Source organism: Gopherus evgoodei, chromosome 7, assembly GCF_007399415.2.
Source record: "Gopherus evgoodei ecotype Sinaloan lineage chromosome 7, rGopEvg1_v1.p, whole genome shotgun sequence".
NCBI classification, from domain to species: domain Eukaryota; kingdom Metazoa; phylum Chordata; order Testudines; family Testudinidae; genus Gopherus; species Gopherus evgoodei.
Genome location: NC_044328.1, coordinates 130,430,331 through 130,455,246, shown reverse-complemented (window position 1 = coordinate 130,455,246; position 24,916 = coordinate 130,430,331). Strand labels below are relative to the sequence as shown.

Sequence of the window (24,916 nt, the reverse complement as noted above, 5' to 3'; positions counted from 1 at the left end):
GGGAAGGAAAGTGATCGCTGAAAACTTTGTCAGACTTGTCCAGGACATATTTGAGGGTGTTGTTACCACTGTTAGAAGCCCATGCAGAGAAACTGAACAGTTTCTAGTAAGAGTCGAAACACGGCAAGGGTCAGCACTAAGCTCCTTTTTGTTCACATGTTCAATACACTTACAGAAAACATCCAGAGAGTGGCACCCTGGTGCATGCTTTTTGCAGATGATGTAGTGCTCATGGGGGATAGCAAAGAGGAAATGAAAGAAGATTTAAAGAGATGAAGGTGTGTACTTGAATGAAATGGCAAGAAAATCATCAGAAATAAAACTGTAGATTCCAATGATACCTTGCGGGAAAAGACGGTTACTCACCTTTGTAACTGTTGTTCTTCGAGATGTGTTGCTCATATCCATTCCAGTTAGGTGCGCGCATGCCGCGTGCACTTTTGTCAGAAGATTTTACCCTAGCAACACTCGGTGAGTCGGCTGGGCGCCCCCTGGAGTGGCGCCGCCATGGTGCCAGATATATACCCCTTCCAACCCAACCACCCCTCAGTTCCTTCTTGCCGGCTACTCCGACAGTGGGGAAGGAGGATGGGTTTGGGATGGATATGAGCAACACATCTCGAAGAACAACAGTTACAAAGGTGAGTAACTGTCTTTTCTTCTTCGAGTGATTGCTCATATCCATTCCAGTTAGGTGATTCCCAAGCCTTACCTAGGCGGTGGGGTCGGAGTGAGATGTGGCAGAATGCAAGACTGCTGAGCCAAAGGCTGCATCATCTCTAGACTGTTGAACCAGAGCATAATGCGAAACAAAGGTGTGGACCGAGGACTAGGCAGCTGCACGACATATTTCCTGGATTGGAACATGGGCCAGGAAGGCAGCCGATGAAGCCTGAGCCCTGGTAGAATGTGCGGTGAGATGGCTCGAGGGAACATGAGCCAAGTCATAGCAAGTGCGGATGCACGCCGCCCCCAAGAGGAGATCCTCTGGGAGGAGACAGGTAGGCCTTTCATTTGGTCCGCCACTGCAACGAAGAGTTGGGGCGATTTAGGAAAGGGCTTCGTCTGTTCGATATAAAATGCGAGCGCCCTACGGATATCTAGGGAGTGCAATTGTTGTTCCCGTCGAGATGAGTGCGGCTTCGGGAAGAAGACCAGAAGGAAGATGTCCTGATTGGTATGGAAGGCCAATACCAGTTTAGGGAGGAACGCTGGGTGCGGTCGCAACTGCACCTTGTCCTTGTGAAACACAATATATGGTGGGTCCACCGTGAGCACCCAAAGTTCAGAGACTCGTCTGGCCGATGTAATGCCTACGAGGAAAACTGTCTTCCAGGACAGGTATAGCAGCAAGCAAGTAGCCAACGGCTCGAATGATGGAGACATAAGTCTGGTTAAGACTAGGTTGAGGTCCCAGGTAGGGGCAGGGCGGCGTACTTGGGGGTATAGGCGCTCCAGGCCCTTGAGGAACCTGGAAACCATAGGGTGTGAAAACATGGAGTGGCCACTGTCTCCTGGGTGGAAGGTAGAAATGGCCGCCAAGTGCACCCTCAATGATGATACCGCTAGGCCCTGCTGTTTGAGAGACCAGAGGTAGTCCAGGATGGTGGGGATCGAGACCTTGGTGGGAGTAACATTTTGCGTTTCGCACCAGCAGGAGAAACGCTTCCACTTGGCCAGATACGTAGACCGAATGGAAGGTTTTCTGCTACCCAGTACTTGTTGCACTGGGGCAGAGCAACATAACTCTGACTGGGTTAACCACGCAGCAGCCATGCTGTGAGGTGAAGGGACTGCAGGTCTGGTTGGTGAAGTCTGCTGTGGTCCTGAGTTATAAGGTCTGGACGAAGAGGCAGGGTGATTGGGTTGGCTATCGACAGGTCAAGCAACATGGTGTATCAGTGTTGCCTGGGCCACGCAGGGGTAATCATGATCAGGCAAGCTCTGTCCCTGCGGAGCTTTAGTAGGACCTTGTGAACCAACGGGAATGGTGGAAAGGCATAAAGTAGTTGGCTCTTCCACGGAATCAGGAAGGCGTCCGAGATCGAACCCGGGGAGAGACCTTGGAAGGAGCAGTACCTCTGGCATTTCCTGTTCTTGCGGGAAGCAAAGAGGTCTATGTGGGGAAATCCCCACTTTTGGAAAACAGAATGTATAATGTCCGGACGAATCGACCACTCGTGAGAGAGGAAGGATCTGCTGAGTTGATCTGCCAGAGTGTTCCGAACTCCTGGGAGAAAGGACGCTACCAGGTCTATCGAGTGGGCTATGCAAAAGTCCCATAGTTGGATCGCCTCCCGACAAAGGGGGGAGGATCGTGTCCCTCCCTGCTTGTTTATGTAGTACGTGGCCGTTGTGTTGTCTGTAAACACTGAGACACAACGGCCCTGTAGATGTTGCTGGAACGCCTGGCACGCCAGGCGGACTGCTCTTAGTTCTCGGACATTTATGTGTAACGCCAGCTCCTGAGACGACCAAAGGCCTTGAGTGCGAAGATGTCCGAGGTGAGCACCCCAGCCGAGAGATGATGCGTCCATTGTCAGGGACATGGAGGGCTGTGGAGGATGGAACGGCAGTCCTGCACACACCAGGGAGGGCGTCAGCCACCAGTCAAGGGAGCCTAGGATGCTCGGGGGAATGGTGACTACCATGTCTATGGCGTTCCTGCCTGGGCGGTAAACCGAGGCGAGCCAAGTTTGAAGGGGACGGAGATGTAGTCTGGCGTGCTTGGTCACAAACGTGCAGGCAGCCATGTGACCGAGGAGGCCAAGACAAATGCGAGCCGAAGTTATCAGTAAGTTTTGAAGGCTTTGTATAATTGATACTATTGTCTGAAATCGGGGTCATGGTAAACTGGCCCTTGCGAGATTGGAGTCCAGGATGGCCCCAGTGAACTCTATTCTTTGTGTAGGCACTAGAGTAGATTTCTCTAGGTTGATCATCAGGCCTAGTTGTATGAAGAGGTCCTTGACGATGCCCACATGACTGGTGACTTGGGCCTTGGAGGTCCCCCAATGAGCCAATCGTCGAGGTACAGGAAGACATGTATTTGACGACGACGGAGGGAGGCAGCGACTACAGCCATGCACTTCGTGAATACCCGAGGGGCTGTAGAGAGGCCAAACGGAAAGATCGTAAACTGAAAATGCTGATGGCTGACCACAAACCGGAGGTACCGTCTGTGCGGAGGGTAAATGGCAATGTGGAAATATGCGTCCTTCATGTCGAGGGCGGCATACCAGTCTCCGGGATCCAAGGATGGGATGATGGTGCCCAGGGATACCATGCGGAACTTCAACTTTTTCATGAACTTGTTCAGTCCTCGCAGGTCTAGGATAGGCCTGAGGCCTCCTTTCACCTTGGGGATTAGGAAATACCAGGAATAGAACCCCTTGCCCCTTAAGTCCTTCGGTACCTCCTCTATAGCTCCCATGGCAAGGAGCGTCCGTACCTCTTGCAAGAGGAATTGCTCGTGAGAGGGGTCCCTGAAGAGGGATGAGGAGGGGGGTTGGGAGGGGGAGGGAGTGAAATAAACTGGAGGTGCTATCTGAATTCTACCGTGCGTAGGACCCAACGATTCGAGGTTGAGTCCACACAAGGAGGAAAGGGGAAAGGTGGTTGTAAAACTGAAAAGGATCCTGGAAGACAACTGGTACACCGCTCTTGGGCGCACCTTCAAAAGTTCGGTTTGGGTCCCGTCGTTGGCTTGGAGGGACCGTTATTCTGACCCTTTCGAGGTCCAGACTGTCGTCTGCGGTTGCCTCGACCTCGCCTCCTGCCAAAGTCCTGTCTTGGTCTAGGCGGGGGGTAACGGCGTTGAGGTTGGGTGTGGAAGGATCTTCGTTGAGTCTGTGGTGCATGCATCCCGAGCGAACGCATAATCTCCTGATTATCTTTCAGACTCTGTAGCCTGGGGTTCGTCTTCTTGGAGAATAGACCCTGGCCATCGAATGGCAAGTCTTGGATAGTGTGCTGAAGTTCAGGTGGCAGGCCTGACACCTGAAGCCATGATATACGCCTCATGGCAATTCCAGAGGCCACAGTTCTGGCAGAGGCCACAGTTCTGGCTGCCGAATCGGCAGCGTCCAGCAAGGCCTGGAGAGAAGTTCTCGTCACCTTCTTTCCTTCCAGTGCCTTAAATTCTTGGCGGGAGTCTTGCGGGACCAGCTTTGTGAATTTCCCTACCGCCTCCCAGGTGTTGTAATTATACCTGCTAAGTAGGGCTTGTTGGTTTGCCACCCTGAGTTGGAAGCCCCCTGCGGAGTAGATTTTACGGCCCAACAAATCCATGCGCCTAGCCTCCCTAGATTTTGGGACAGGGGCTTGCTGGCCATGGCGCTCCCATTCATTTACGGACTGTACGACCAGTGAGCAGGGAGGAGGGTGCACGTATAAGTACTTGTACCCTTTAGAGGGCACCATGTACTTCCATTCAACTCCTCTGGCCGTGGGCGGAATAGATGCCGGGGATTGCCAGATGGTATCTGCCTTAGTTTGAATCGATTGAATGAACGGTAAGGCCACTCGAGTTGGTGCATCCGCCGACAATATATCTACCACCAGGTCCTCAACCTCTGGAACCTCCCCCACCTGCAGGTTTATATTCAGGGCGATGCGCCTCAGGAGGTCCTGGTGTGCCCTGAGGTGAATTGGAGGCGGGCCCGATGAGGATGTCCCCACTACCGCTTCATCCGGGGAAGAGGAAGACGAAAGGCCCGGGACGAGTGGGTCCTGTATGGTCTCCTGATCATGGGGACGTCAGGGACGGGTGAGATCTGAGGGTCCTGTGCGTGGATGGAAGCTTCCTCCGTACCTGCAGGAGGGGGGCGGCTGACAATGGCCTCTGGCACCCGGTGTTCTGATGGAACGGAGCATGATGTCACTGCAGGTCCACCTTGGGCTTGGTGATATGCCCAAGGTGTCCAGAAGGACCACTGATGAGTCCCTGGTCTGGGCCGTGGGTCTCTTGGAAGACTCGGCTGTTTGTATCCGAATCACGGTCCGGTGCGTAGGAAGCACTGTCCGCGTGCGATGATACAGATGTATGGCGAGAAAGCCACGGAGGAGCAGAAACCACTTTGGAAGGGTGTCTGTGTCTGGTTGATCCGTCTCCACGTGGCACCGGAGAACAGTACTGGGCGCCGTATAGGTACAGGGAATGAGACTGGGACCTGCGACCAGAACAGTGCTGGGATGTCGACTGGGATCTCGAAGCTCGACGTCGAGAGCGGCTGCGAGAGGTGCGGTGCCGTGAATGGTGCCGGGAGCTGGATCGGTGTCGAGAGTATCCAGTCGGCGAGCGGGAACTCGAACGGTGCCGTGAGCATGACCGGTACCGAGATGGAGAGCGGTACCGGGACTGCGAGCGGTGTCAGGACCGGGATCAGGATTGGTGACAGGACCGAGAATGCTGGCGGGACCTCGATTCTGATGGGTGCCTTTCGGCGGTGCCGAGCGAGGATGGTATCAGCAGGGCAGGCTTGCCTATTGATTGGATAACCCGCACCGGCAGTGCCGGGGGTTGAGGCTGCGCAGGCTCTGTCAGGGCAATCAGCTCCCTTGCCGTAGAGAATGTCTCCGGCGTGGAGGGAACAATAAGCTCAACCACGGTGTGTGCTGGGGAGCTGTCAGGCAACGGACTCGACAGCTCTTGCGAGGCCGCAATCAATGGCGCTGAAGTTGTCGATGCCGCGGCAGTTGTCGGTGCCAGGCGGTCCGACTTAGGCGGGTGCTCTGACTGCAACGTAGGCACAGGAGTCGCAGGAGTCTTGTGCTTCTTGACCCGTGGGGAGAGAGAGCGGTGCTGGGCAGGCTTCTGGGCCGGCGACGGTTGGTGCCGAGGGGCCTTCGCGGTGCCGGTGCACTCCGGTGCTGAAGATGCACTTCTCCCCGGTGCGGACTGTCCGGCGCTCGGTGCCGACTGTCCGGCACTCGGTGCCGAGGGCAGAGGAGTAAGAGCTGCCTCCATCAGGAGCTGTTTGAGACGAAAGTCCCGCTCCTTTTTCGTCCGCGGTTTGAAGGCCTTGCAGATGTGGCACTTGTCTGCGAGGTGGGATTCCCCCAGGCACTTAAGACAGGAGTCGTGAGGATCTCCTGTTGGCATCGGCTTGTGACAAGCCGAGCACGGTTTGAAACCCGGTGATCCGGGCATGGGCCCCAGCACCGGGTGAGGGGAAAGGGCTAATCCCCAACCCTTCTTAACTATATACAATAACTACGTAAAAGAAACTAATAAAACAAACTAGAAATATAGAAAAATGAACTATATACACAATAACAATGAAAGAACTACGAGAAGCTAGGGAGGTGGAGATCAGCTAAGTCACGCTCCACTGTTCCAACGACCGACACAGGCAGTAAGAAGGAACTGAGGGGCGGTTGGGTCGGCAGGGGTATATATCTGGCGCCATGGTGGCACCACTCCAGGGGGTGCCCAGCCGACCCACCGAGTGTAGCTAGGGTAAAAATCTTCTGACGAACGTGCACGCGGCGCGCACGCACCTAACTGGAATGGATATGAGCAATCACTCGAAGAAGAAGACAAAGAGACTAAGTCTGGGGGGCCATGCACTACCAAAGGTAGAGAAGTTCAGGTACTAGGGTTTGATAGGGCAGAATAGTGGTGAACTCGATTACTAAAATATAAGCAGAACAGGAAAGACACGGCCTAAATGCAGAGAAGTGAGTGATGTGATCTGCAACAGGTATTCTCCTATCAACTTGAGAAGTGAGATCTACAAGAGAATTAGGCACGTCCTTTTGGATGGCTCCGAATGCTGGGCACCGAGGAAGAGACAGGAACAGATTTTGAACACAATGGAAATGGAAATGTTAAGACTGATGCTTGGAGCTATAAGGATGGATGATGTTGGGAACAAATGAATTAGGGGAAGTGTTAAAGTGGCACCAATTATAGAAAAGCTGATGGAATCTGATGGCTTGGACATGTGAGAAGGAGATTGGAAAAATATATAGGAAACTGGGTGTCACAATTAAAAATGGAGGGCAAGAGAAGCTTTGGAAAATCCAAAACTAGATGGATGGATGTTACACAAAAGTATTTGATTAGTTGAGGAGTTTCTGAGGATTACTTGCTTCAGGACAGACTGGAATGGAGAAGGACTAAGTGACTAAGGCTAGAAGAAGAGTAGTAATTTCTTCAGCTTGACATTGTTCCTGTGCAAAATGACAGGCCTGTAATTGCCCAGGTCTTCCCATTTACCCTTTATAAATATTAGCACAGCGTTAGCTTTCTTTCAATCATCTGGAACTTACCCAGTGTTCCCAGACTTACTGAAAAACAACATTAACAGCCCCAAGAGATCCTCAGCCAGCTCTTTGAAAATTCTCAGATGCAAGTTATCTGGATCTGCCGATTTAAAAAAGTCTAACTTTTAGTAGCTGCTGTTTAACATCCTCCTGAAATACTAGTGGAATGGACACCATCTGCTCAAGAAACTCCCTGCTATATCACGGGAACACATCTACACAGACACACCCCTAGAGCCCCAACCAGGGGTATTCTATCTGCTATCCAAGCTCCATAAACCTGGAAATCCTGGACATCACATCATCTCAGGCATTGGCACGCTTACAGCAGGATTATCTGGCTATTGGACTTTCTCCTCAGATCCTACGCTATCTTCAAGACACTACCGACTTCCTGAGGAAACTACAATCCATTGGGGATCTTCCTGAAAACACCATCCTGGCCATGGATGTAGAAGCTCTTTACACCAATATCCCACATGAGGATGGACTACAAGCTGTCGGGAACAGTATCCCTGATGAGGCCACGGCACACCTGATGGCTGAGCTTTGTGACTTTGTTCTCACCCACAACCATTTCAGATTTGGGGACAACTTATATCTTCAGAGCAGCAGCACTGCTATGGGTCCCCGCATGGCCCCACAGTATGCCAACATTTTTATTGCTGACTTAGAACAACGCTTCCTCAGCTCTTGTCCCCTAGCGCCCCTCCTTTACTCGTGCTATACTGATGACATCTTCATCATCTGGACCCACAAGAAGGAGGCCGTTGAAGAATTCCACCTGGATTTCAACGATGTCCACCTCACCATCAACCTCAGCCTGGACCAGTCCACACAAGAGATCCACTTCCTGGACACTACCGTGCAAATAAGTGATGGTCACATAAACACCACCCTATACCAGAAACCAACTAACTGCTATAGTTACCTACATGCCTTCAGCTTTCATCTGGACCACATCACATGATCCATTGTCTACAGCCAAGCCTTAAAATACAACCGCATTTGCTCCAATCCCTCAGACAGAGACAAACACCTACAAGATCTTTATCAAGCATTCTTAAAACTACAAGTGGGGAAGTGAGGAAACAGACTGATAGAGTGAGATAGGTACCCAGAAGTCACCTACTACAGGACAGGCCCAACAAGGAAAATAACAGAACACCACTAGCCATCATGGACAGCCCCAAGCTAAAACCTCTCCAGCATATCACTAACAATCTACAAGACTTTGGGAGGCAGACCAGTCCTCACTTTCAGACAGCCCCTTAACGTGAAGTAAATACTCTCCTGCAACTACACACCACAGAAACACTAACCCAGGAACCAATCTCTGTAACAAACCCCACTGCCTACTCTGTCCCCATATCTACTCTAGTGACCCAACCACATGAGCCACACCATCAGGGGCTCATTCACCTGCACATCTACTAATGTGATATATGCCATCATGTGCCAGCAATGCCTCTCTGCCATGTACATTGGCCAAACCAGACAGTCTTTACTGGGGGAGGGATAGCTCAGTGGTTTGAGCATTGGCCTACTAAACCCAGGGTTGAGAGTTCAATCCTTGATGGGGCCAATTAGGGATCTGGGGCAAAAATCTGTCTGGGGATTGGTCCTGCTTTGAGCAGGGGGTTGGACTAGATGACCTCCTGAGGTCCCTTCCCAGGGGCGGCTTTAGGTATTTTGCCACCTCAAGCACAGCAGGCGGGCGGCTTGCCTGCAGGAGGTCCCCGGTCCCACGGATTCGGTGGCAGCCTGCGGGAGGTGCACCAAAGCCGCAGGACCGGCAGAGTGCCCCAAGCATGCACTCAGCGTGCTGATGCCTGGAACCGCCCTGTCCCTTCCAACCCTAATATTCTATGAAAAAATATAAATGGACACAAATCAGACATCAGGAATGGTAACACAAAAGCCAGTAGGAGAACACTTCAATCTCCCTGGACATTCAATAACAGATTTAAAAGTACCCACCCTGCAACAAAAAAACTTCAAAGAGAAACTGCAGAGCTACAATTCATTTGCAAACTTAACACCATTAATTTGGGCTTGAATAGGGACTGGGAGTGGCTGGCTCACTACAAAAGCAATTTTTTCTCTCTTAGTATTGACACCTCCTCATCAATTATTGGGAGTGGACCACATCCACCCTGACTGAATTGGCCTTGTCCAACACTGGTTCTCCACTTGTAAGGTAACTCCCATCTCTTCATGTACTAGTATATTTATGCCTGTATCTGTAATTTTCACTCCATGCATCTGAAGAAGTGGGTTTTTTTATGCACAAAAGCTTATGCCCAAATAAATCTGTTAGTCTTTAAGGTGCCACTGGACTACTCGTTGTTTTTATGGATACAGACCAACATGGCTACCCCTTCTTATAGTGGAATGGAAAGTTCATCATTATCATATGATATGATTATATCATCTGGCTTTTTCTCAAATACAGAGCCGAAGTATTTATTGAAAACTTCTGCCTCATTGACAATTCTACCAATTCCATCTAGTAATGGATTAATACCATTATTAGTATTCATTTTGTTCCTAATATATTTAAACTCTTTTGGTCCTTAACTTTGCTGACCACTGATTTTTAACTTCTAAGAAATTGAGAAGGAAAGCAAAAGGATACAATTCAGAGCTTCCAATTTCTACCAACTTCCCTTTTCTTCCTTCTGTTTGCGTGTATAAGATGTTTTCCCTTTTCCTCTAAGATAGGTTGGTTGGGTTTTTAAACCAGCACAGCCTTTCTTAATTGTGAATTTTTGGGCATCCAGTAAAATATTCTTAAATGAGTCTCAATTATTCACATTTTTCTGTTCAACTTCTCTCTGCCAGCTGATCAGGCTCATAATTGCTTTCAGTTTTGTAAAAACTGCCTCTTCACGAGCACCCAGTATATATTTTATTTGTTTAGGCTTTACTCTGCTTGCATACAATAAATATGACGAACAGTGCTTAATCTGTAATGAAAGAGGTTCCAGGACTCAAGCAACTAGATGCCAGGGCTCAAGCAATTTATTTTCATAACTCATGGGGCAAGCCCAGATAGGGTGACCAGATGTCCCAATTTTATAGAGACAGTCCCAATTTTTGGGTCTTTCTTATATAGGCTCCTGTTACCCCCCTACTCCCGTCCCGATTTTTCACATTTGCTGTCTTGTCACCCTAAGCCCAGAGATGCTAGGGCAATGAACTGCCGAGCCCAGAGGTGCTGAGGCTGAGCCCTGGCAAAAATTAATAATTGGTATCAAGTCATGATCATCTGCATCAAAGCAACCACTAATTTTTAGTTCTGCAATCAATTCCTCTTTATCTGTCAAGATAAGGTATAATGGAGAGTTCCCCTGTGTTGGATGCAATACTTTTTGCTATAAGAAACTGTCATGTATTAATTTTAGAAATTCCAAGGATATTTTAGTACTGGTGACACGAAATCTTCAGCACATCACTCAGATTAAAGTCCTTTATACATAGACTTTTTCTTAGTCTTCATTAATTACAGAGGCCTTTGTACTTAATTCCAACAAAATTAATGAACATTATGAAGGCATTCTACACCAACTCAATATGCTCCAATAAAACGGAAAATGGATTGTGTAAGCCATTCAGCATCAAGACAGGTGTAAGGCAGGGGTGTGTCCTGTCTTGTTTTTTGTTTATGCCAGTCATCAACTATGGATTAAAATGATGCGACAGTGATACCTATGGCCTAAAATGGAACAATTCAAGGCTATTTGATCTAGACCTAGCTGACGACATCACTTTTATCACTGAAGATGCCAATGGACTACAAAAATGCACAAACCAAGCAAAAGAAGTAATGGAGAAGACAGGTTTGAGATACAATGCAAAGAAATGTAAATTCATGTTAATGGGGACTATAGGGACAGAAATAAAAAATGAAGAAGAGAAACTGGAGAAGGTGGACAACTTTACATATCTTGGAAATACCATTAGCCAGGATGGTACCAGTTTGGAGGAAATAAGAAGAAGAATCGGGAAGGCAAATACTGCATTTGGAAGACTCAAAACCATCTCCCTGAAGACAAAACTGAATGTAAACAAAGCAGCTGTTATTGCTATCACAACATATAGCAGTGACACCTGGCAACTTACCAAGAAAGAGACACAAAAGCTGAATATATTTCATCACAAATGTCTGAGAATATTGGGAATAACATATAGAGATAGGAAGATGAATGAAGAAGTCAGAAAAATGACTGGACAAGGCACCCACTCACAAATAATCTATAAAAGAAGACATCAGTGGCTGGGGCACATGCTGAGAAATAGAATGCTTACCAAATTCTGCCCTGGAATGGAAGCAAGAAAACACATGAAGAAAGAGAGGAAGACTGCGAATAATATGGAAATGAACAGTTCTGAATGACATCAAGCATCTCAACATGAAATGGGAAGATTTGGAGAGAAGGACAGATGACAGGCAAGGATGGCTAATGTGGGTAGCCCAATGAGCAGCAAAGCACAGGATGGACTAAGGTCTAAGGTTGTACTTAATATGCTTCAAAATGTAAATAGGACAGAGGAAATCACAGATAAGACACACAAAGCCTCCAATCATTTTATCTGGCAGTAAAACATTTTCTTATGTGTTTTAATGTTTTCTCAAGTAAAATTAGAACACAGTATCAGATCAGTGCTACGGTAAGCACAGCTATTTTAGACTTTTTCTGGAGATCCTCAAATTCAGTAGCTGAAGTCTAAGTTGTACTGATGCATCACACCAAATAACAGTCATATCAGCTCCTTAACTGGAGACCTGCTAATGACCTCAGGAATAAACACGTCAGGAAGATTAGGATGTCAGCAGACAATGTTTCCAGTTTATTTGACTTAGTTCTGCAAAGGGCAATTTAAATAACTTTTACTGCAAATTAATGGGAGCAGTTACTCAATCTTTTAGCTAAATACAGTCAGTAGGCTATCATGATTATTTGAATATTATAAATATAATAACAAAACCCAAAACCACTTACTTTGAGGCTGTGGGAGTACTGAACATCTCTTTGATATTCCAGACATTAAAATTCATTTTTTATTCTTATCTGTTAAAAATGAAGGAAAATACATTAGGATTGTCATCACATAGCTTAACATGAAAGTATTTGCTGCATCCAGAGGACACAAATGTTAACAGCTATATCTCTGTCAAACTGGCAATGACACATTACAATAAGCCATTCCCTCTAATTCAGGTTGGTTTGTTTTTTTAAACCAGCACAGCCTTTCTTGACTGTGGATTTTTGGGCATCTAGTAAAATATTCTTAAAGGAGTCTCAATTATCATCAGAGCCGTAACAAGGAATTTTTGTGCCCGAGGCAAGGGCTGGCTCCAGGATCTTCGGTGGTGGGTCCCTGAGTCCCTGTCGGAGGGAAGGACCTGCCACCGAATTGCCGAAGAATGAATGAAGTGGTGGCAGCAATTCAGTGGCAGGTCCTTCTCTCTGAGAGGGACTCGGACCCACCGCCGAAGCGCTGCCGATCGCGGTAGACCTGCGCCCCTCCACTTTGCACGCCCGAGGCAAGTTCCTCACTCACCTCTCCCTTGTTACGGCACTGATATCATTCACATTTTTCTGTTCAAGTTCTCTCTGCCAGCTGATAAGACGGTTACTCACCTTTGTAACTGTTGTTCTTCGAGATGTGTTGCTCACATCCATTCCAGTTAGGTGTGCGCGCCGCGCGTGCACGTTCGTCGGAAACTTTTTACCCTAGCAACTCCAGTGGGCCGGCAGGTCGCCCCCTGGAGTGGCGCCGCCATGGCGCCCAATATATATCCCTGCCGGCCCGCCCGCTCCTCAGTTCCTTCTTGCCGGCTACTCCGACAGTGGGGAAGGAGGGCGGGTGTGGAATGGATGTGAGCAACACATCTCAAAGAACAACAGTTACAAAGGTGAGTAACCGTCTTTTCTTCTTCGAGTGATTGCTCACATCCATTCCAGTTAGGTGACTCCCAAGCCATACCTAGGCGGTGGGGTCGGAGTGAGAAGTCGCGGCCCGGAGCACTGCAGTTCCGAAGGCCGCATCCTCCCTAGACTGCTGGACCAGGGCGTAGTGGGAAGCAAAGGTGTGGACCGATGACCAGGTCGCTGCCCGACAGATCTCCTGGATGGGCACACGGGCTAGGAAAGCCAGCGACGACGCCTGCGCCCTGGTAGAATGCGCAGTCACACGGCCCGTAGGGACCTGGGCCAAGTCATAACAAGTCCTGATACAGGACGTAACCCAAGAGGATATCCTCTGGGAGGAGATAGGAAGACCTTTCATACGATCTGCTACCGCCACGAAAAGTTGGGGGGATTTTCGGAAGGGCTTAGTCCTCTCTATGTAGAACGCGAGAGCCCTACGGACATCCAGCGAGTGGAGCTGCTGCTCCCTGCCTGAGGAGTGAGGTTTTGGGAAAAAAACCGGAAGGAAAATCTCTTGGTTGATATGAAAGGCTGAGACCACCTTGGGCAGAAAAGCAGGGTGTGGCCTCAGCTGCACCTTATCCTTGTGGAAGACCGTATATGGGGGGTCTACCACCAGAGCTCGGAGCTCCGACACCCGTCTAGCTGAGGTGATAGCCACTAGAAAGGCAGTTTTCCAAGAGAGGTAGAGCAGGGAGCAAGTAGCTAACGGCTCAAAGGGGGGCCCCATGAGCCGGGACAACACCAGGTTAAGATCCCAGGTTGGAGCAGGGGGACGGACGTTAGGGAATAAACGTTCCAGCCCTTTAAGGAATCTCGACACCGTCGGGTGAGAAAAAACGGAGCGACCGTCCGCACCCGGGTGAAAGGTGGAGATAGCTGCTAGGTGGACTCGCAACGACGATAAGGCCAGACCTTGCCCTTTGAGGGACAAAACGTAGTCTAAGATTTCGGATACCGAAACTTCCATAGGGCGGAGATTTCTCTCTACGCACCAACAGGAGAAGCGCTTCCATTTCGCAGAATATGTGGCTCTTGTGGACGGTTTTCTACTGCTCAAGAGCACCTCTCTCACAGGCGTAGAGCAGCGCAGCTCGGAACCAGTCAGCCACGCAGGAGCCACGCCGCTAGGTGCAGCGACTGCAGGTCTGGGTGACAGAGGGTCCCGTGGTCCTGGGTAATCAGGTCCGGATGAAGGGGCAGGGGAACTGGGTCGGCTATGGCCAAGTCCAGCAGCATGGTGTACCAGTGCTGCCTGGGCCACGCCGGGGCCACCATGATCACGAGAGCCCTGTCCCTGCGCACCTTCAGGAGGACCTTGTGGACCAGAGGGAACGGGGGAAATGCATAGTACAGGTGGGTCGACCACTGGATGAGGAAGGCATCCGCTATCGACCCCGGCTCCCTGCCCTGAAAGGAGCAGAACGCTTGGCACTTCCTGTTCCCCTTGGACGCGAAGAGGTCCACCCGGGGATAACCCCACCTCCGGAAAATGGAGAGAGCGACGTCCGGGCGAAGGGACCACTCGTGTGACAGGAAGGATCTGCTCAATCGATCCGCCAGCGTGTTCCGTACTCCGGGAAGGAAGGAAGCCCTGAGGTGAATGGAGTGGGCTACGCAAAAGTCCCAGAGTCGTATCGCCTCGAGGCACAGGGAGGAGGACCTGGTGCCGCCCTGCTTGTTGATATAATACATGGTCGTCGTGTTGTCCGTGAACACGGCTACACAACGACCCTGAAGCTGATGACAAAACGTTTGGCAAGCAAGGCGGACCGCTCTCAACTCCCTCATGTTGATGTGTAGCCCCACCTCCTCCTGGGACCATAGGCCCTGCGTCCGCAGGGTCCCTAGGTGGGCCCCCCAGCCTAGATCTGAGGCATCCGTTGTCAGGGATACCGAGGGCTGAGACGGGTGAAAGGGAAGACCCGCACACAATACGGACTGGTCCAACCACCAGCCGAGGGAATCTAAGACCTTCTGGGGGATTGTGATTAACATGTCTAACGGTTGCCTTGGCCTGTAATGACTGATAAGCCACAGCTGGAGAGGCCTCATGCGGAGCCGAGCGTAGTCGGTCACAAAAGTGCACGCCGCCATGTGGCCTAACAGGGTTAGACATGTCCTCACTGACGTCAACGGGGCTGACCGCAAGCGTTGAACGATCGCCGCCATGGTCTGGAACCGCTGCCGAGGCAGCGAGGCCCTGCCCACAGTGGCGTCCAGGACGGCCCCGATAAATTCCACCTTCTGAGTGGGCCTCAGGGTGGACTTGTCTGTGTTTATCAAGAGGCCCAGACTCGCAAACATGCCGGTGATCACGCGGACATGGCTGTTCACCTGCTGTTCCGACGTGCCCCAAATCAACCAATCGTCCAGATAAGGGAACACGTGGACACGGTTGCGCCGAAGATGCGCCACGACAACTGCCATGCATTTTGTAAACACCCTCGGGGCCGTGGACAGGCCAAACGGGAGGACCGCAAATTGATAATGACGAGCCCCCACAACGAAGCGGAGGAAGCGTCTGTGGCGTGGCCAAATGGCAACGTGGAAATACGCGTCCTGCATGTCGAGGGCGGCGTACCAGTCTCCCGGATCCAGGGATGGAATAATGGTCCCCAGGGATACCATGCGGAACTTCAACTTCACGAGGTATTTGTTGAGCTCTCGCAGGTCGAGGATAGGCCTGAGGCCCCCCTTGGCCTTGGGGATCAGAAAATAGCGGGAATAAAACCCCTTGCCTTTCTCGTTTTCGGGAACCGCCTCTATAGCTCCTTTGCTGAGGAGCATCTGCACCTCCTGCCGAAGGAATTGCTCGTGAGAGGGGTCCCTGAAGAGGGACGAGGAAGGAGGGCGGGAAGGAGGAAACGAAACAAACTGCAGGCGGTACCCCGTCTGCACCACGCTTAAGACCCAGCGGTCCGATGTTATTTGGGACCACGCCGGGAGGAAAAACGAAAGGCGGTTGGAAAACGGGGGGGGAGGATCCATAGGGGAAACTGTTACTGCGCCCTCGAGCGCACCTTCAAAATGAAGGCTTAGGACCAGGCGGGGGTTTTGAGGAGCCTTGGTTCTGCCCCCCTTGGTTCCCCGACTGCCTGCGCCTCCCGTTCCTGCCGCGGCGCCTGTAAAGGTCCTGCCGCTGGCGGAACTGGGAAAACGGCCTGCGTTGTTGTTGTTGTTGTTGTTGCGGCCGGAAGGATCTACGCTGCGTCACGGGAGTGTGCATCCCGAGGGACCGCATAACGACTCGGTTGTCTTTCAGACTCTTGAGTCTGGGGTCTGTTTTGTCAGAAAATAGGCCCTGGCCTTCGAAAGGAAGGTCTTGTATAGTATGCTGGAGTTCCGGCGGAAGGCCGGAAACCTGCAGCCAGGAGATGCGACGCATCGTAACTCCTGACGCAAGGGTACGGGCAGCCGAGTCCGCAGCGTCCAAGGAGGCTTGCAAGGCCGTGCGTGCGACCTTCTTGCCCTCGTCCAAGATGGCCGTGAACTCTTGGCGAGCATCCTGTGGCAGCAGCTCCTTAAATTTGTCCACTGCCACCCAGGAATCAAAGGCATATCTGCTCAGCAGGGCCTGCTGGTTGGAGACCCTGAGCTGCAGCGCCCCAGCCGAATACACCTTACGGCCAAGGAGGTCCATCCGCCTGGCCTCTCTGGACTTGGGGGCCGGAGCCTCCTGGCCGTGACGCTCCCTATCGTTCACCGATTGCACTACCAGTGAACCGGGAGTGGGGTGAACATGTAGATATTCATAGCCCCTAGAAGGGGCCATGTACTTTCTCTCGACTCCTTTCGCTGTCGGAGGGATGGAGGCCGGGGACTGCCAGATAGTATTGGCATTGGCCTGGATGGTCCGTATAAAGGGCAGGGCGACCCTGGTGGGAGCATCAGAAGAGAGGATGGTAACAATTGGGTCCTCTATCTCCGAGACCTCCTCTGCCTGCAGATTCAGGTTTTGAGCCAATCGCCTGAGGAGGTCCTGGTGCGCCCTAAGATCCAGCGGGGGGGGACTGTTGGAGGAGGTACCCGCCACCGCCTCATCCGCGGAGGAGGATGATGAGACCCCAGGCACAATAGTGTCCAACTGAGGGTCTTCCTCAGCCCTCGCCTCTGTCTCCGGAGCCACAGCGGAGTCCTGCTGTTTGGACCCTTCGTCCCCTTCCGGGGAGGGAGGGGGGCGAGACAAGGAGGCTTCAGGGGCCCTACGCTCCGCAGTCGCCGGCCTAGCAGGGAGCTGCTGGGGGCCCTGGGCCTGATGGTACGCCCAGGGTGTCCAGAATCCCCACTGTTGAGGGCCTTGGTCCTGCAGCGGCGGATCAGCAAACAGCGCCGCCTGCCGGTCGGTGCCCAGCGCATAGCCGCTGTCCGCCTGGGAGGATACGGACGGCTGCCTCGAGGGCCACGGTGGGGCCGACCCTGGATAGTACGGGTCTGCGCGGGCCGGCACGGAGGATCGTCTCGGTGCCGGGGACCGGTGCCGGGAGTCATATCGGTGCCGGGAGCGGGACCGGGACCGGGATCTGTCACGGTGCCGGGCGCCGCTTCGGTGCCGGGCGCCGCTTCGGTGCCGGGACCTACTACCAGCTCGGTGCCGGGAGATCGACCGGGACTGGGACCTGCCACCAGCTCGGTGCCGGGAGGTCGACCGGGACCTGCCACCAGCTCGGTGCCGGGAGGTCGAGCGAGATCGGGACCGGGACCGGGATCTGCCACCAGCTCGGTGCCGGGAGGTCGACCGGTGCGGCGAGTAGCGTCGGGACCTGCTCCTGGAGTCGCGGTGCCGGTGTCGGCTGGAGCCTGACCGCGACCGTCTCGATGCCGACCGGTGCCGCGAGTGCGACCGGTACCGCTGAGGGGAGCGGTGCCGGGACTGCGAGCGGCGTCGGGATCTGGAGCGCCCAAGACGTCAGGACCTGGATCGGGAACGACTGTCTGTGGGCGGTGCCGACATCATGGGCTTGCCTCTGGACGCGACCCGCACCGGAGGTACCGGGGGTGGCAGCCGAGTAGGCTCCGTCAGGGCAATAAGGTCCCGAGCCGAGGCGAAGGTCTCCGGTGTGGATGGGACCACTATCTCAACCCCAGATCTCATGGGGGAGCTCGGCGGCACCGGACTCAACGGACCCGCCGGGCCCGGAGTCAACGGTGCTAACGGTGCCGGCGGCGCCGCGGCCGATGTCGAGGCCGGGCGCTCTTCTTCTCGGTGCCGGAGCGATCCGGTGCCGGTGCCGATACCACGGTCTGCGAAGCCGTCGGGTCAAGTGCCGCCTCCATCAGGAGAGTTCGGAGCCTTTGATCCCTCTCCTTCTTTGTCCTCGGCTTAAAGGCCTTACAGATGCGGCACTTGTCAGATCTGTGCGATTCCCCGAGGCACTTCAGGCACGCTTCGTGGGGATCGCTGGTAGGCATGGGCTTCTTGCAGGCCGCACACTGCTTGAAGCCCGGCGAACCAGGCATGAGCCCGGTGCCGGGTGCCGGGAAGGGCTAAGCCCCCGGCGAAGAAGTACTTTACAACTAATTAACTTAACTATCAACTTAACAGACTATTTAACAACTGTAATAGAACTAGAGAATAACAATAGATAACGATAGATAACTAGGAGAGCTAGGGACGTGGAGGACAGCTATGCCGCGCTCCACAGTTCCAACGACCGACACGGCGGTAAGAAGGAACTGAGGAGCGGGCGGGCCGGCAGGGATATATATTGGGCGCCATGGCGGCGCCACTCCAGGGGGCGACCTGCCGGCCCACTGGAGTTGCTAGGGTAAAAAGTTTCCGACGAACGTGCACGCGCGGCGCGCACACCTAACTGGAATGGATGTGAGCAATCACTCGAAGAAGAACTGGCTCATAATTGCTTTCAGCTTTGTAAAAACTGGCTCTACAAGAGCACCAAGTATATATTTGTTCAGGCTTTACTCTGTTTGCATACAATAAATGTATTGAGCAGTGCTTCATACATAGGTGCTGGGGCTAACTGCTGGGGCAAACATAAGCATTCCCTGAATTAAAGTTTATATTCGCCTGCTGTAAAACTTTCAAACTCAACCCACTTGTTGGATATGTTAAACAAGTGTTCAAAGCAGAATTCTGATTTTAGAGCTGCAGCTTCAGCTAGGGTTTTGGAAGCCTCTGCTTATTTGTGTTTTGCCAGACATGGAGCACTGTGCAGATGAAGTCTGTAGGCTAAGGAGCCCTCAGGCTTTCTTGGAAGTTAACAAGCCCTGGGAGTATTTCAAACCAAGTCTTTGCAGATGAATCATGTATGGCACCACACTATTCCCATACAGTACCGAACTCTGTCCAGATAACAAGCATATCGTGCTAAGCATCCAAGTTTGTCACCTCTATAAATGAAGATGAAGTAACCCTATTTTCCAATCCATCCCAAACTCAATATGAACCATCATTTTATTGATATTTATCTTATATTAATTTATTTTTAATTTCCCTTCTCAAAATCTTCATCACTATGTGTTATACCACTATCCTCACTGTTACCCAGGCTTGCAATCTAAGTGTCAGTCAACTACCTGCTCTCCTATCTCACTTCTATGAAGTCACCAAATCCTGTCAATTCTTTCTCTGCAACATCTTTAAAAATATACATTTCTTTCAATTCCCATGGCTAAAATGCTGGTCAATGCTTTGCTCATCTCCTGCCTTGATTAATGCAATCTCCTCCTTTTGCCTGTCTGCCTGTTCCCTCTGTCCCCTCCACTGTATTCAGAACACCACGGAGAAAATAATCTTACTCTCCTGCCATTTAGACCATATCACTCTTTTCTTCAAATATCCACAAACACTTCTAAAGCCACAGAATATATCACCATTTCTATCCCTGCAATATGAACGCACTGTGAATCAAGGAGGTCCAAAGAACTGGCCACCCAGTTCTCCATACTACTCAGTGTTATCAGAAACCAGTAATTCTGAGCCCAAAACTAGTTCTTCATCTTGCCCTTGGTTTAGTCAACTAAACCAAGAGCAAGATACTAGTTCTTCATCTTGCTGTTATACTACTACAAGATACTACTAGCATACTAGTTCTTCATCTTGCTGTTATTTTGGATCTTCTGCTCACTTGGGAAAAGCTGGGGCAAAGGGGTCTTATCAGAGGGCTCTGCCTGCTGCTGCTCCCTTGAATCTGTATCTGACTCTGCTAAATGTAGTGTGCTTGAGGATGATGTTTGGGTTGGTTACTGTCAGCAAGGCAGTACTTAAGCTAGTGTGGCCCTATTTTATAGAGAGCTTTGTAAATTAATACCAGAACCATGAAGCAGATCTAGCATCAGGTAGAAAACCAGTGCAAGCTGCAGCACAGGCATTATTTTTCTCTTTTGACTTTCTCTACTTAAGGAGCTAGGAGATTAGTCCTCAGAAGAGGAGTAAATGATTCTGATTTCACTTCTGTGTGAACCTGGATTAACTCTGTTAATGTAAATGGAAGTACACGTGTCAGTGAGATCAGAATCTGGCATAAGAACCCCACTTTATGTATTGTATTTACATCAGGCAGCAGAGATCTTTAAATGTTTCTGCATGGCATTTTTTTTTGTTTATTTGTGTCTCTATATCATTTTAAAGAGACAGTATACAACAAAAAAGGTAATTTGCGGACTTTTAATTTATATGCAGGCTATCAGAGAGCTAGGTTCCGTGACAGCTGATTTTGTAATACGGAGGTACCTTCAGGCTGGATTAAGACACAGGTTTTTGAGAACTATTTTATGTATAAAGACTATGCCATTAACATCACCTGTATTTGCGAAGCCCAGTATATAAATGAGTTAATATAGTTAAGTTGGTAGGTGTGTTTGAATTGCACAAATGATCACGATTAAAACTAGCTAAATATTTTAAAATATAAATATATCCAACTATTTGCTCAAACAAAGAACTGAGTGTGTGTCAGCTGTGTAATCTCCCCTTTATTCGCTTTTTGTGAACATTCTAGTGCAGGGGTTGGCAACCTTTCAGAAGTGATGTGCCGAGTCTTCATTTATTCACTCTAATTTAAGGTTTTGCGTGCCAGTCATACATTTTAACATTTTTAGAAGGTCTCTTTCTATAAGTCTATAATATATAACTAAACTATTGTTGTATGTAAAGTAACTAATGTTTTAAAAATGTTTAAGAGGCCTTATTTAAAATTAAATAAAATTCAGAGCCCCCCGGACCAGTGGCCAGGACCCAGGCAGTGTGAGTGCCACTGAAAATCAGCTTGTGTGCCGCCTTCGGCACCCGTGCCATAGGTTGCCTACTCCTGTTCTAGTGAATGAGTCACAGACTGGAATGCTCGCTAATAGGCTCTAACAATTCACAGTTTTTGAAAATATTAAGAATTGCTGAATTAAATCCTCTGGCAAGTTCATATAGGAGATCAGACTATATGATCATACTGGTCTTTTCTGTCCATGAAAATCTATGAATTTATTAAGAGAACATTTGCAGAATGTTTTTAGTTTTAAAAAAAGTCACGAGTTTTAAACTAGCACTGATTGGGAAATGACTCCCCGCTCTCCCTCCCCCAGCCATGAAAGTTTCACAAAAGCAAAATATTTTGTTTTCTTCTGTACTGTTAAATTTTAATTGAAATCCCCAAGCCCCAAAGTGCTTTGTTTTTGAGCAACCTAAGTTTATTGCTTATTTGACAAAACCAAATTAAAAAACCCCACAATTTTTCTCACTAAAATTTTCACTGAAAAATGTTTTGAAAGAAAAATTTCAGTCAGCTCTCTAATGGACACCTGATTCTGTGTCCTATCAAAACTAATCAACACCTCACATATAGAGTATCTAGGGAAAAAACTGCTTACAGTCTATGGATCATAAATTATTCACAGAATATTCAGAGAATAATTTTGAATAATGAATACATTTGAGGAGCTGGTTGCATACAATTCACAAATAGAACAAAGGATAGATTCATTGAATAAATTACTGCAACAAATTATTTGCTCAGCTTTACTCAAGACATTGACCTTCTCATGGAATTTATGGGAATAATAAAACTAGGTTTTCAGCTGCATAATTTAAAATTGGCTTTGTGCCTTTAGATTACATGGACCGAAAAAGCTTATCACTTCTCCTGAAGCATTCATGTATTTACTGTATTAGTTGAAAAAAAATTGTACTAAGAGTAGTATTGAGTACAGAATTATTTGCATCTCTTTACTGGATCATGACTCATTACAATGTTGCAAGAGTGCCTGCCAACATCCTGGAGAACACATGATTAATTTGCTAGGTCAGTTAAAGCAGAATCATTCAAACTGGCGTTCTCTACATCTCTCCTTTACCCTGCTTCCAACTGGAAAGAGGAGAATATTGCCTAACAGTGTCTCTAGAAAGCACAATACCTTAATTGGAAAATGTACAAAGAACCATTCTAAAATCTTGTAAGAATATTGTGGCAAAGTGGCTACAACACCCCTGGTCCTGACTGTGGCACTGCAGCCACTTTTCCCTCAGTTTCCCCCACCTTCTTTTGGTCTGCTTCAGCCATAAGAATGTTGTGGCCCTCCAGCCAGACCACTTTATGTGACCAGCCACTTCCAGGGACACAGAGTCCTTATCAAAGCCCAACAAAAATATATAGATACACAAATCAAACCTAAAGGCCAGCTGGGCTCAGCAAGCCATCACCTCAGCACAGATGTGCCCCTGTTGTGGCTCCCTGCTTCAATCAATCCCTCAATCCCAGGGCCGGGCTCAATTCTCCCCTTACTCAGGGTTTCCAGCAGGCTACAGCTCATCAAGGTCCCCCATCTCAATCAGGCTTCCAGCTTGTCCCTGGAGAAGACTATCTGGTCTTTTTCCCCTCTCAGCCTTTTCCAGCTGCTTCCCAGAGAGAAGGCACTTCCCTCCTTCTCTTCTCTGATTCTGTTCCTTGACATTCCTGGTCTCCCTACTCTCCCTTCCCAGAGAATAACTATAGAATTTCTCCGCATCCCCCCTCTGCCAACTTTCTTCTTCTTCTTCTTGTATTTTATGGCATAGCAAACTCACATTCCAAGTCTACAATCACCAGCTGCTGGATTTCATGAAATATATATATAGTTACAGTATCTCTTTGCCCAATATTTTTTAATTAACATTGCTTTCTTAATGGTCATTTTTGTGATGCTCTTTCTAGATATTTTATAGTGTAAACATTGTCACTTTTAGTGCCTGAGATTGTCATACAAATTCCCCCTATCAATGTTATACTCTTTACATTCCCAGAGGTGACCAACTGCTTCTTTGACCTTGCATGTCTCACACAGCCCATCTCTGTGATTATTAAAGCCAAGTTATTGTGTACGACACAGTAGCCAGTAAGTATTTCGAGTAGAATTGCCTCACTCTTTCCATCGCGTTTTTGCAAGAAGTGAGCATTTTCAATTTCAAGGCCTACTTTATGAAATCTCTTCCCCCGGGTTTCTTTTGTACATGCTTCCTGCCTCTCAGCTCTCAGTTCATTTTTAATTAGATTTTCCAACTCCTATGTACTTAGAAGGCTCATTTGTCAAAATGTCAAAAAATATCATTTTTTTCCACAGCATTTCTTGCTACTGTGTCTGCCATCTCATTTCCTGCTATCTTGATATGTGCTGAGATCTAGGCTTCCATCTGTGCCAATTCTATTTTTAGTAACAATATTTCATTAATTATATCATTTCTACTATCTGTATTCTCATTTTTGATTGCAAGTAGTCCTGTTAGTGAATCTAAGATGACAACGGAGGTAGGTAACACATCCTGTATTCAGTATAACGTCAACATTATCTCCGCTAGTTCAACTGTCATAACAACTACAAAATTTGATCCTCTAATGGATCTCTTTGTTCCAAATGATGGGACACAGAATGCTGTCCCCCATTCTCCAAGTTCTCATCTTTAGATCAGTCTGTAAATATTGGGCAATGTTTGCTCCATTTTCCACACATATATCAATTTTCTATATTTAATACATTTAGCTCTCCTTTTAATTGCATTATGTGGTTCCACATTTATATCTGGGGGGTGATTTTCCTCCTATAATGCATTTTACCATGGTTTTATATGCTAATTTCTGTAGGTCTTTCATAGAATCATAGAAACATAGGGCTGGAAGAGACCTCAAGAAGTCATCTAGTCCAATCCCCTGCACTGTTGTATAACAAAATAAATCTAGACTATCCCTAGCAGGTGCTTGTCCAACCTGTTCTTTAAAATCTCCAGTGATGAGGATTCCACAACCTCCCATGGAAGCCTGTTCCAGTACTTAAGTATCCTTATAGTTGGAAGGTTTTCCTCAACCTAAATCTCCCTTGCTGCAGATTAAGCCCATAATTTCTTGTCCTATCTTCAGTGGACACTGAGAACAATTGACCACATTCCTGTTCATAACAGCCCTTAACACAATGGTTCTCAACCTTTCCAGACTACTGTATCCCTGTCATAAACAGATAGCTAAGGGTTAACGTCTCTTTCACCTGGAAAGAAGTAATCTGAAACACCTGACCGGAGGACCAATCAGGAAACCAGACTTTTTCAGGTCTGGGTGGAGGGAAGTTTGTGTCTGAGTTCTTTGTCTTGTGCCTATCTCCCTCTCGGCTATGGGAAGGATTTCTCTATTTCCTGCTTTCTAATCTTCTGTTTCCCAGTTGTAAGTACAAAAAGATAGGTTTGTTTTTTTGTAGTTACATGTGTATAGTTGCTGGAGTGTTTTGAATTGTAT

The 24,916-nt window shown here is 49.0% G+C and overlaps 1 protein-coding gene across 3 annotated transcripts in view; it reads right to left on the bottom strand.

Moving 5' to 3' along the window:
• Window positions 1-24,916, bottom strand: part of CCDC36 (coiled-coil domain containing 36) — a 71,290-nt gene that overhangs the window by 36,416 nt on the left and 9,958 nt on the right. For 2 of the 3 annotated variants that reach the window (XM_030569752.1, XM_030569754.1), the window contains exon 2: window positions 12,276-12,348. In XM_030569752.1, the coding sequence (XP_030425612.1) occupies window positions 12,276-12,331 (56 nt within the window). In that variant the 5' untranslated portion in view covers window positions 12,332-12,348. The remainder of the gene's footprint in view (window positions 1-12,275; window positions 12,349-24,916) is intronic. The other variant, XM_030569753.1, reaches the window with a different exon arrangement.